General features: G+C 45.7%; 1 protein-coding gene across 2 annotated transcripts in view; it reads right to left on the bottom strand.

Annotated features, from left to right (window-relative positions):
- Nucleotides 1-13,472, bottom strand: part of VCL (vinculin) — an 81,999-nt gene that overhangs the window by 4,638 nt on the left and 63,889 nt on the right. Inside the window, exons 15-20 of one of the 2 annotated variants that reach the window (XM_083738276.1) lie at nt 12,842-12,950; nt 11,669-11,971; nt 11,434-11,558; nt 9,580-9,765; nt 4,562-4,792; nt 1,006-1,209 (exon numbers count right to left, since the gene is read on the bottom strand). In XM_083738276.1, the coding sequence (XP_083594402.1) occupies nt 1,006-1,209; nt 4,562-4,792; nt 9,580-9,765; nt 11,434-11,558; nt 11,669-11,971; nt 12,842-12,950 (1,158 nt within the window). The remainder of the gene's footprint in view (nt 1-1,005; nt 1,210-4,561; nt 4,793-9,579; nt 9,766-11,433; nt 11,559-11,668; nt 11,972-12,841; nt 12,951-13,472) is intronic. The other variant, XM_083738277.1, reaches the window with a different exon arrangement.

The following is a 13,472-nucleotide window of genomic DNA, read 5'->3' as shown; positions in this document are numbered from 1 at the left end:
CGCAGCTGCTCAGGGAATTAGATAGTCCGCAGTCTGATGTCTGTGAGACCATAAACTTGTCTGGCCAGGATTGCATTGTCATGCAGGAGAAGATAGGAGTGCTGTTGAGACCAGTCGAGAAACAAGCAGGCTAAAACAAAGCTGTTGCCGGGATGAAAGACCTTGGCTGGATAGTTCTGCCATCTGTGGCACCTACCGTTACTGCCGCATTGTGACCTGGCAATCTTAAAGTAGGCCACAGGTCCAAAAGAACAAGGAGGGCGAATTTGAGCAAGGCAGCCCACTGTCTGGGCTCTCAAGCAACCCCCCTGCTCCAAAACAAACCCATCTCTCAGTGGTGTGAAATAGGAGTACAGTTAGGGCCAGAGGCAACAGCCTGTGAGGACGACCAGGACACTGCATGTGTGACGTCGCAATGATGTGCAGGTGAGTATCACACCTCCCTCCCTGAACTGGACAGAAGCTTCCTGGGCTTTGGGAAGGAGACGTCAGGTGAACATTTAGGAGACTAGCCTAGTAAGGGGGGGGGGAAAGGTAAAGGACACCTGGACGGTTAAGTCCAGTCAAAGGCGGCTACAGGGTTGGGGCGCTCATCTCGCTTTCAGGCCGAGGGAGCTGGCGTTTATCCACAGACAGCTTTCTGGGGCATGTGGCCAGCATGACTAAACTGCTTCTGTTGCAAGGGAACACCGTGACGGAAGCCAGAGTGCACGGAAAGGCCGTTTACCTTCCCGCCACAGTGGTACCTATTTATCTACTTGCAGTGGTATACCTTCGAACTGCTAGGTTGGCAGGAGCTGGGACACAGCAATGGGGGCTCACTCTGTCGTGCAGATTCAAACTGCCAACATTCTGATCAGCAAGCCCAAGTGGCTCAGTGGTTTAGACCACAGTGCCATCCACGTCCCTGCCACTAGCCTAGTCCCCTGACCACATGCCATCTCTGTTACCAATGCCAGCTCTCACCGCTTCCCTGCCTTCTTCAGGCAGTGGCTGATGACCCACCTGCAAAAGGTTTGTCCTGATGCGCTTGTCAGTGCACTGCTTCGCCACCTCCTTGGCCAGCCTGGTCACTTCGTCGGAAGCCTTCGCGATATCCTTGGCACACTGGATGAGAGCCCGCTTGTTCCCACTGCCGCCTCTGACCAAGCGCGACATCTCGGCCATGAGGAGGGCCATCCGCTTGGCGGCGGCGATGATGTCGTTGCCCTGGAAAAGAGCAAGGGCAGCCATGAAAGCTTGGGAGCCAGACATCGGCCCGCGCCATCACCCCCGTCCTGTAAGCAAGCCCTCGCTCTGGAAGGGCAAGGAAGAGATGTCCTGTGTGGTGCAGAGGCCGCTCCACAAAGAGCACTGGAAAAGAGCTTTGCCCCAAAGGCCAGTTGCGAAATACTTTCTCTCCCCCAAAAAGTGAAAAACAAGCTTTGGCCCGTAAAAAAATAAAAATACGTTGTGGACACGCAGTGTTAGTTTGTTGCTGAAGTGAAAGCGGCTAAGTTCAGACAGTTTTACCAGTTAAACATCTATCCTTTTAATAAGGGTGCAAGAAGATTGCCTTAAGTTTAAAGCATCCAGTGTTATGAAGGTGAATATTCTTAATATCAACATACAAATGGACATGGCGCATCCCAATTTGGCACTCTACAGTCACAGATGACAACTAACTTTTCTGAGGGGGACACAGCTGAGGGAGAAGTCAGAGTGTCAGTTAATCCTTTTGATTAACTGTATATGTAAAAAGGCATGCTTAGATGGTAGCAGGTTTTTTAAAAAAATAATGTAAATTATTTTTAATAAACCACCAGTTATTCCACGTAAAAAGAAGCGGCGCTTCTAAGATGAAGCCTGCTGCAAGGTGTGTGCGCATCATCTGAAACCTCAAAAGAGAAAAATCTTCAGGACTTAGTCATTTGCAAACATATGAAGCTATTATTTCTCAACTGGCAAACTCTCCTGTCTTGAAAACCAACTACCACTTAATTCATCAAGTTGACAGCCGCGCTGTAAGAATTGCCACCTTTCCTCCACTTAGGACAATCTCATCTTCCTTCAGTGGAGAAGAAAGGCATTGGGCTGCACTTGGACATCACGCTAAACTATAGGTTATGCAGCTGGCTTAGCAATACAGTTGTACCTTGGAAGTCAAACGGAATCCGTTCCGGAAGTTTGTTTGGCTTCCAAAACGTTCGGAAACCGAAGTGCGGCTTTGGATTGGCTGCAGCCAATCAAAAGCCACAAAAGCAGCGTCAGACGTTTGGGTTCCAAATAACGTTTGCAAACCGGACACTCACTTCCGGGTTTGCAGCGTTCAGGAGCCAAAACGTTCGAGAACTAAGCTGTTCGAAAACCAAGGTATGGCTGTAGTTTGTTGGGGGTGAATGAAATTGACAAGCTACAGTTAATCAAAAGTAGTATCAAAAGTTTCTGAACTCCTGCCTACTCATAGCCACACCAGAGCGGATGTGGAAGAGTTTGCAAACTTGAGGTTGAAACGCAACCATTCAGTTCAACTTGTAATACAACTTTTAAACAGCCACTGTTTTGAGAGGGAGTTCTTTATTTTTTGAGGGACAATATAAATAACTGGTGTTTGAAATTACAGATAGGTAGCCGTGTATCTGAAGAAGTGTGCATGCACACGAAAGCTCATACCAAGAACTGACTTAGTTGGTCTTTAAGGTGCTACTGGAAGGAATTGTTTTTGTTTTGGTGTTTGAAATAACATTTCTCTATATTAAGTATTCAAGATCAATGTAATCAATTCATTTAAAAATAAATAAATCTGTGCAGTGTTTTTGTAAAGAGTGCTTAGTTAACATGACATACTGACCAACAGCAGTGAAGAAAATAGGAAAAAGTGCCTGGACTGTAATCTTTTGCATGCAGGAAAGTGGCTGTTAGGCATTAGGACTACCGGGAGAAAAGTGTTTGTAACAACGGCAAGAACAAAAGGCACACAGTGTGATGATAGCTGTGGAAGGGGACTTGTGGTCCTTAAGGACATATTTCCACTATGCAGTGCAAAAAACCAGCATGTTGTACACATTACAAAAGGCTGCTGTTGCAAAAGTCTGAAGAGCTATATCCTTGTTCAAGAGTCTCTTCACACATTTGTTTTTAACCAGTGCACTGAAAATACTGTGTGTATTTGTACAAATGAAAAATGCATGTGCAAACATGCATGTTCCACCACACAAATTGCGTATCACCATCGCAGGAGCAATGAGCCAGGGTGCTAAACATGTGCTTGCCCTTAACCTGATGAGTAACGGTTAAGGGTGGACTGCCAGCCCCCTTGAGCAATGAAGGCCATGCGTCTTCTCGGCTGGTTTCTGAAGAGCAGAAGGCAAAGCAGAGTGTAAAATGAGAGAGGCCTTCGCACCATGAGGCAAGCGGTGGCAATGGCAGGTTCCAGGTACCATTTAAGGGAGAGAGAGATCTAACCCACGAAGCACAATGCAGCAACTTGTTCTCATGCACATCTCACTTAAAATGAATGGGAGGCTTCTCCATTCATTTCAAGGAGATTTGCAAAGGAGAAAAAGTGTGCTAAATTGTGCCCCACATGTGAATTTTGCGCACAGGCACCAAAAGATCACCATTACTGACTGAAAAGACAATGAAAGAAAGACTCAATTTTTAAAAAAGGGGGGTTTCCACACATACATACCTAAATTTTAGTAACTGCACAGCCACACACTTAACTCCTTGCAGCATGCTAGTCCCAAAAGCGAAAAAGTGACCCGACAGCTCCCAAAACATTTGTTTGCGATTAGTGCCAGCAAGCTCAGGACTAAGATCACTCCCAGCCACGGACCGAGGATCTCCATCAACATCATGGGTTTTGTATTTTTTTTTAGAAAACCCAACGAAGTCTGAACTTAGCAACCAACACATTCAGCATAGCTTGTTGACCAAAGTCCTCTCACCATGGGCCAGCCTTTTTACATTACAGCCAAGTGCACATCAGCAGGCCCAACTCCTGGGCAACGCCGCCATACCAAGCCATTCCTGGTCTGTCCAACGTTTTAGTGGAAGCCATTGATAAGAGGCGGAAAAGCACAATGATGCGTGTTAAATGACTTTGGGAATGACGACGACGACTCCCTCACAATCTGGAAGTCACTGAGAGACTGTCAACCATGGCTTCACAGGTAGTCGGCTGGTTTGTACGTATGTTTGTTTGGTTTGTTTGTTTTCTCTTCCCTTTCGAAAAAAGAACCACTGCCGTGAAGAGACAGGTAAGGCAGAGAGCAACGACAGGGAAAGGAAGCCTTGATTAAGAAGGAGAGTAAAACGAAGGAAGTTGTGAGCCCAATGAAGCTTTTTAAGCCCGGCCATCATCGCCAGCAGGCCTGTCAGAAACATGTGAAGCCACTCTCAATCCTCAACAATGAAGTGCAGACAAACTCGAATTTCATTCCAATTCAGAAAAGGAAAAAGAAAGAAAGAAAACGAAAATGGGACCCGGCAAGGATCAAGAGTGAATGCAAATGTGTCAACGTTCCAAAATGGCTGGATGCAACGCGGGTCAGTCGCCAGGGGGAAATGGAGGAAGTACCTTACTAGACCACTTGGTGGCTTCCCGGTGCAGAGACTGAGCAGCGGCCAGAATGGGCTGGTTAACGGGCTGGTTGGTTGGCATTAACAGCAGCTCAGGCTCGTAATCATCTTCAATGTCAGAGGGGAGAGTGAATTCAACATCTGCTTCCTCCTCCTCCTCCTCCTCCTCCTCCTGATCTACATCTACATCAGCCTCAGGGGCTTCCTTAACCTCATCAGTCACATCAGGCTTCGCAGGTTGGGCGGGGCGGGGGATGCGGAGGGGGGGGATGAAGAAACAGGGACAGTTAGTATAAAGAAGCAGGATCTGGTTCAAGAGCAAGAACTGAGCTGGTTTTAGTAAATCCCTTTATTCTGGAAGGCAACGGAAGGAGGGGCAGGGAGGAAGGGACGCGATTCCAAGGGGACACTTGACCTGAGAATCTACAAAGGCTTCAAGGAGAGAAACAACAAGAGTTTAGAGAAAGCACACCAAGAATCATCATCGTTTTTCACTCGAGGTCCTCTCTAAAGTGTCTTCTATTTCACCACAACATTCTTTTCTGGCAAGACAATGGCGCCATGGAGACAGGAAAGGAAACGAGAAACAAAAGCAAGTGCAACACTTAAAGATTACTTAGGGGGGTGCAAGAGGAAAGTTTCAACGATGAGGCTTGAGTGCTGAGAAAAAACCGCCAGGGAGCAGAGACGCCAGGGGCTGCTTTCTGTGCCCAAAAGAGATGGGAGAGGCCTTGCCGCAAGACAATCGAGGCAGGCACCCCAAGCAAGTTTTGGGTGCTATTAAGGGTGGGGAAGTGGCAGACCTGACCCTACGGAGCCTCACGGATATGAATGGAAGTTGCTCTAGGGCTTTTGTGTGTGTCCTTGTTGAAAAGAGCTCCTATTCATTTCAGCAAGGTTTGCACAGGAGAATTTGCAAGCAAATCGTGCTCCGTGTCCATTATTTTGTGGCAGGAATGTGGGGGTGGGGGAATTGGGACAAAGATGCCATATGGATTCTACAGGCACCACCACGTCTTGGTCCAGGCCATGGAAAAGGAGGTTATTGTGAAAGCAAAACACAATGCAGGAAGGAAGTCAGGACAGAAAGCCAAGGGATTGTGGAAGAAACAGGAGAGACTGCTCATTAGAAGGACATGATCAGTGTGTTAATTGTTAGCAGACAGAAAGGGATGTTAGCAGCACACACAAACAAAGCCAGCCGGAAATGTTTCTGTTAGCAGAAGGTTAATGAGATGGTGCCAGATTGTTTTGCCACAATGTTGTTCTACAAAAATCCAAATGAGGATTTTCAAATCGTTTGTCAGAGTATCCTGAATCACATCCTGTGGGAAGGATGTCTCTAAAAAAACAACAGAACAGCTCGGTATTATCGCAGCCAATCTTCAGGGTACCAATCCATTACAAAAAGAGAAGACCAAAAGGGGCAGATGAAACACCGCCTTTTCAAGTGCAACCAGACACAATTATCACATTTTATTTCAGTTTGCCCCCCCCCCAGCCCCCACGTCCTTCACAAACCCTCCCCCCCTCCCCTTGTTTTTGCATGTTCACACTTCCTTCTTCAAGAACAGCGACTTTCAGTATTAAACCTTCTCTCCCCCCCCCTCCAATTACTCAGTTTATGCAATTATATGCTCCCAAATAATTTAGATGCAGTTTAAGGTGGCAGTGTGGGATTTCATGTCTTTTTGCTTTCTGGGTAAACCCAGAAGTTAAATGCAGTGTGTTAAGTAAGGGCCATTTCTTTTAATGAGGACCAAGTGGTGAAGTCTTTTTGTCGGGCAGCCTTAAACACCTGCTTAAGAGATAGCAAGCACTTATGGACAAAAGCAACTTGTTGCCTTCTGGGGAATTATTGATCCCAATGTGACCACCTCCCTTCTCCATCCTGATCCTACAACTCAAAATGAGGGGACAAGGGACAGCGAGCTGTGTGGGGAGTGCCTGAAAGTTAAGGTGCGTGTGTTTACTAAATATGAAGGACATGTCAGTTTAAAAAATATTGGGTGGTATCCAACCAAATAAATCCACTCTTCTGGCTGTTGAATGGAACTTTCCCTCCCTCTCCTCTCCCGCCTCCAGAGGGTTGGGGGGAAACCCAGGGCATATTAGGGGGACTTGCAGGGAGAGGAGGGGAAGAGGAAGTTCCACTGCTTGTGCAAATTGGACTGTTTAGTTGGATACTGCACCTTATTTCTAGGGTCATTCATGCTGTCCATAGCCCAAAGTGGTTCAAAGCATTAGGCAATTAAACCACACACACTTGCCACTAAAGGGATTTGCATTAACAACCCATCTTAGGGGCTCTCTTTCAAATTTATTTTTCCATGTTGCCGAGTGAAAATTCTGTGGGACTCTGTGCACTTTCATAGAGGAAATGGGACTAATAAATATCCCTCTCTTTCTGTCTCACCACGTTTGAGTAGCACAAGAGCCAACAAAAATAGGGTGTATATCCTTGCAAATGTTCAAGTAACGCTGGGAAGGAGGAGAGAGGGCAAGGCAAGAAATTTATTGTCCAGGAAGAAGGAAAAATTAAATTGGCAGAGCATGAAGAGAAAAGGAGGGGAAAGTTAATTTACTACGGAGTCAGAATAAACAAGTAATACACAACTGAAACTATTTTTGACAGCCAGCTCAAAGCAATCTGCTCGGTTTTTGCACCTCCCCTCAGAGCCATTGGCTTCTACACACAATCTCTTCTGCTGGAAGAGTGGCTCAGAGTGTAGCCATTTATTCTCCACCTACTTTTGGAGACCCATAAACCCACAATATTTAAGTGCAGGGGGGAAACCCCCACATTGCAGCCACCTTGGGACAGGGCAGATAATGTTCCCCTGAATGGAATTACCAAGATACAGCAGTTAGGTATCAGCTTCTCTCAACAGCTGGGTTTATTTATTGATCCCCCACACACCCCAGTAACCTTAAAGTTAAAAGCTCGGAAGGCACCAAATATCAACTACAATGTCTACCAGGACAGGTTTTAAATGATATTTTAAAACTACATTTTAAACTGAAGCAAGTGCGATGTAGTGAAAAGTGTCAGACTTAATTAAGATCTAGGGTTCAAAATCCACACTCAGCCACGAAGCTCGCTGGGTGAATTTGGGTTTCCCTAACCCTAACCCTAACCTACCTCACAGGGTGGTTGTAGGGATTACATGAGGAAAGAGGAGACGACGTATGACACCTTGGGTAAAAAGGTGGAATATAAATTAAATAATATTGTTTTTTCTCAAGCATGCTACTAAAATCAGTGAGAAAGTGAGTGAGTGTGTGTGTGTGTGTGTGTGTGTGTGTGTATTCATTGTTGCTTTGCTTGGAAAATTCATTTTGGACTGTTTGCTTTCCTGTTATCCCTTCCAAAAATAAAAACTGTCAAGGTCAAAATGATACTTGTTTTGTGATGAGATGCCAAAAAAACACACAAAAAACAACAACCCCCAAAAAACTCACTTGCAAGGGTTGGCATCGTTGTTGCAGCAATCTTAAACGAATCTGCCAAACATGGCAAGACGTTTGGCACCCATGTTACAGCCCCCGTTCAGAGGTAAGCGTGGCTATTCTGCATAGCCCTTCTACACTGACCTCTGGGGCGGTCCACTTCTTGCAATAGTCTGGTGGGGCAGGGGAGAAAGCTTGCAGAACACATAAAGGGCAAAAGGCAGGTGCTATTGGCTTGATTCCCCAACTCAAGCAGAAGGTCCCGAATGCTGGCATAAATTCTTAAGGCTCATTTCAGCTAAAGGCTCAAGTCCAGTGAGGTTTCCCTCCCCCTTCTTGCTACCGCTAAAGTTCTACATACGCCAAGGCGTGGTTATGAAATCCGTGCACAATAAGAGTCTTGGGAACGATTCTACGGTTTTAATGAAATGATGGGACGTGAAAAGTCCCATGCTTATATCAATAATTTGCAAAGGTTTAAAAATAGCCTTGGAGCTGCTTCTGAAAAAGCCCACTTCTGGGTAGACATGTGAAAAGCAGAGAGAGTGCGCAAAATACTGTGGATATTGTTGGAGATTACACACCACCTTTCCAAAGCCTTGTAGCAAGATGGGGAAACGTGCAGCCCTGCAGATGGACTCCCGACTCCCATCGGTCCCAGGCAGCATGGCCAATGGACAGGGATGATAGGAGTTGGAGTCCAGCACCTTCTCTTGAAGGACCACAGGTTTCCCCATTTCTGCACTACAGAGTCAGCACAACACAAAAGTTTTCATGGCTTCATGGGGAGAAGCAACTCTGGATGCAACAGCAGAAAGTCAATTTTAGATTGCCTCTTTCCTAACTCCTACAGCACTATCCAGCTTTTGTTTGTTTGTTTTCAGTGCTCTTCCAGAGCACACTGGAAACCTTTGTGGAGTTTCTCACTTCATTTGGGTGAGACGGATTGGTTTTCTCCCTCATCTGTTGGATTTGACCCCCAATTCCAACTCACCCAGGGCATAAAATTTCCTGGCAACCTGAGGAAGGTTTTTAAGCGAGGTCTTTGCATAGCAGTGATAAGAGCGGTCAACGTAAGGGTAAGGATTTGTAATCAGCAATTCACTCTCTAAAAAGAGCCCAATGTCTGAAGATCAATACCAGGGGTCAGCAAGGTTTACCGGCCATGGGCTGGATCACTCCCACGGAGACTGTCTGTGGGCCAGACTGGCACAGTGTGATGCCAAAAATCGTGTCTGCGCATGTCCGCGGCGCCAGTAATCGCTTCTGTGTATGCCCAGACACCGAAAATCACGCCTGCACAGAAGCAATTTTCGGCATCTGGACATGTGCAGACACGATTTCTGGTGTCGTGGGCCGGTAAAAAAGTCTTTGTTGGCCGCATCCTGCCCATGGGCCGCACATTGCCGACCCCTGATCTATACAAACAGATCTGCCTACAACACTGGGATATCCCCAAGTGACATCAATGCAATACCCACGAAACACACCGGTCTTCAATTTCTTTGGGTTAAACGGAGAAGCAGCAGTTAAGCAAGAAGACAGGGATGCATTGGCCGTTCTTACTTTGCTGGACCACTTTCTGGCTTCATCGTGGAGCTGCCTGGCAGCCATCATCATGGGCTGGTTGAGCACCTCCCCAGCCTTCACCTCTGGGAACTCTTCATCCTTCTCCTCAGGAGGAGGGGGCCTGGGAGGAGGAACCTCGCCCTCTGGCAGCGGCGGCTTGGGAGGAGCAAGTTCATCGGTAAGCTAAGGGAAAAAGGAAATGGGTTGCAGTACCCCAACGCAGAGATACAAATGCAAAATGGCCAAATCTATAGCAATCCACAGAATGGGGAATCTTCTTTTATTTTATTTTTCAGCTTTTGCACCTGAGCTGTCCCTTTAGTTATTTATTTTATACTTATTAGTTTCACCTAGTGATTATTAATTATACACATCAAACATAACAATTCCAACAAAAAAAGAGGTTCTCTCAAACCTTCTGACCTCCATGGGTTCCATTTCTAAAAAATTGTTCCTGCATCTTTTACTGTAATCTATCTATTATAAATCCATAGTATCCAAAGTTTACAAGTGTTATTGTATTCCCGCTAGTGATTTCAACTGTTTACAGTGGTCTCTAAGGTATGTTATAAAATTATTCTAGTCCTTAATAAAAATTTGGTCAAACTTTCCAAACTCAAATTCACCTCTTTTGCCAAGCTGAGAATAATGAAAATTAAGACACCTACCCAAGAATATGATTTACATACTTCCTGGAGGGTTGGCCCAAGCATGAATGTGGCTCTCAGCCCTGATTTACATCATCTTAAAATCCATTATGGTAGACTTTACAAAATGATCTCTTAAGTTAGCAACTGTTAGCAAAAGCGTCCTTCATCCCTCTCACTTGGTTTCCTGATATGCTAACCAGCAGGAAAATGTAGAAAGGGTGAGGGACAATAACTCACTTCAGATGTCCTTCTACAGAGAAGGTAACTGAAGTTGTGTGGCGCTGTGGGTTAAACCACACAGCCATGGGCTTGCCGATCAGAAGGTCAGCAGTTCAAATCCCCGTGATGGGGCGAGTTCCCATTGCTCGGTCCCTGCTCCTGCCAACCTAGCAGTTCAAAAGCATGTCAAGTGCAAGTAGATAAATAGGTACCACTCCGACGGGAACGTAAACGCCGTTACTGTGCACTGCTCTGGTTCGCCAGAAGCAGCTTAGTCATGCTGGCCACATGATCCTGAAGCTGTACGCCAGCTCCCTCAGCCAGTAAAGCGAGATGAGCGCCACAACCCCAGAGTCGTCCGCGACTGGACCTAATGGTCAGGGGTCCCTTTACCTTTACCTTTACTAATACGCTATCATATTATATATTCAACTCCTGGATTCAAATGCCCATGTTTTCAAGACAGCTTTCAAAGGCATGGACAGTGTTTTCTGAAATCTCAAAAATGTGCACCTACCCACCTTTAAGTTCTTCCTATTAATGGATGTGTTCACAACAACACTTCCCCAAGTTCAAAGTTTATACATAATCACAGATGGCCTGAAAGGCACACACTTGGCTTTAAACTGCTGCTTTTCTCAGCAAAATACAAGGACCCAGGACTCTGTTCTTTTCTTGCCACTTCTGTGTTTTTTGGTTGGATTACCTTCATACAGAGGGCATTGTACTCCGCTCTCAAGGGCCCCAAGTCCAAATCTGGCTTCGCAAGATGCTAAAGAAACAAAACTTGGGGACGCAATCTTGTGTGTATGCCAGCGTGTATTATATAAGAACACTGTGTGACTGGAATCAGATTTCAGCATTAAGTGATTCCACCCACACAAGGAAACCACAGCCATTTAAATAATTGAAAGTGGCTCAACCAAATGGTTGCAGATTACCTCTGTTCTTCCAGAGCAATTCTCCGTAACACGGCACTTACATGAAGTTGCTCAAGATCAGGAGGCGGAGGGGGGAAGTCGGGTTCCTGGGGCTGGAAAGCCTCTCGGACTTTGGCCACAGCTCCCAGGATCCTGTAGCCAGAATCAAGGAAATTCTTCTGCAAACCTAGGAAAAGCAAGAGAGAGAGAGAAAGAGAGCGCTTAGTATTTAGTTTTGAAAATTCAGTGACAAGGCGCTTTGAAGAGTTGGAGAAAGCATCTTTGTCTAATGCTTACCGGGATCAGAAATATTGCCTGCCACAGCTTTCGCATCCATCACCATTGGCGAAATGGTTTTGCTCAGGTCATCAGAGGCAGCTTTCACAGCTTCCCGAAACTTGGGATCCTCTGAGTTTTCCACCTCCTTCTTTGCCACTAACAAAATCCGGTTTGCTCGCCGGGCAATGCTGGTGGCCCCAGCGACAAGCATCTGCGGCTGAATGTTGGCCATCGCGACTTTGCACTTGTCCAGGTCTTTCTTAATGGCCTCCTCGGAAGCATCCAACAGAGACTTGGTATCAATTGCTTCGTCCACCATCCCTAGGGTAAGAAGTTTACAGATTTACCTCCCTTCACGTATACGGCAAGGGGAAATGACGCTGGAGGGGAAGGTCACCCTTAAATACAGGATGGAGTTCTGGTACCTTGGCCAGGTGAATTTGTCTGTGCTGATTTGGCACAATCCTGATTATGAGCATTTAAATTCTTATCACCCTTCTCACTTGGCTCTTGCCACCAGAGGGCCTCCAAATTCTATCAAATCCTCAAACAGGAATGGGTTTCATTTACATGGGGATGAGTACATTTATGTACTGCAGATAGTGGAAAACACGCAGATCAATGTTTTCCAAACTTAGGTCTCCTGCTGTTTTTGGACTACAATTCCCATCATCCCTAACCACTGGGTCCTGCTAGCTAGGGATTATGGGAGTAGTCCAAAAATAGCTGCAGACCCAAGTTTGCGAAACCCTGTGCTAGATTTACAGAAAGGGAACTCAGTGGGACAAGAGAGCTTGGATGGAAGTTCAATATGTAAAAATGGATGTCATATTTCTTCCCTTAACAGCATCTGTGTGCAAACACAAAACACATCCAAATCTATATGCAATTTTGCCGTAATGAACAAGTGATTGAAATAGAGTTGCATGACAATAATTTATCCAAAAGTTGTGTTTGTAGGCTGCCAGTGATCAGGCAAGACATATTCCAAACAAAAGTATGGCGCAATGTTTTCCTTGAGTCCACTGTGACTTTTTTTGGGTGGGGTGACTTTTCCCTTTCTGTCACATGCTTAAGTCAACTGCATCAAGGAATTGCTCTTCCCTTTCTAGTTTCCTTCCAATTATATCTCAGGCTCGTCATCAGTGATTTGGGGCTACAAAACCATGGCCACAAGCTCCTCCATTTTACCTGTCATTTTTTCCACATTATCAATCCACTGGTTCTTCATGGTCTCAAAGTGCTCATAAGCAGCTTGATTTCCAGGATTCCTTAGAAGGATGCGAGCGGCAGATACTACCTGCCAATGCAAAAACACCCTAATATGATGGCAGTAATGATGCACAGGAACAGAAAGTAAGTGCACTGGGATTTATTTTGCAGTGTAGGTAATCTGAAAGTTAAGCATCTCTCATCTGAAATGGGTCCCAGTTTGGGGAGTTTCACAAGAAGTCTCCAACTGAAAGATGGATTTATACCACTCAAGAACACTCTGAGGTACAGTCGTACCTTGGTTGATGAACGCCTTGTGAGTCGAACGTTTTGGTCCCCGAATGCCCCAAACCCAAAAGTGAGTGTTTGCGAACGTTCTTTGGAACCCGAACATCTGATGCGGCTTCTGATTGGCTACAGGAGCTTCCTACAGCCAACCGAAGCCACACCTTGGTTTCTGAACATTATGGAGTCGAACGGACTTCCAGAACGGTTTCCGTTCGACTTCTGAGGTATGACTGTACTGAGAATTTCCGAAGAGCATAATTCCCAATCATGACATGGGGACTGCACAGAATTATTATTTTTTAATTACTGCCTTTATTTAGAA

The sequence above is a fragment of the Podarcis gaigeae genome (genome assembly GCF_964106915.1).
Source record: "Podarcis gaigeae genome assembly, chromosome: 5".
In the NCBI taxonomy this organism is placed as follows: domain Eukaryota; kingdom Metazoa; phylum Chordata; class Lepidosauria; order Squamata; family Lacertidae; genus Podarcis; species Podarcis gaigeae.
Note: the sequence above shows the minus strand (reverse complement) of the source record. Positions and strands in the feature narration are given on the sequence as shown.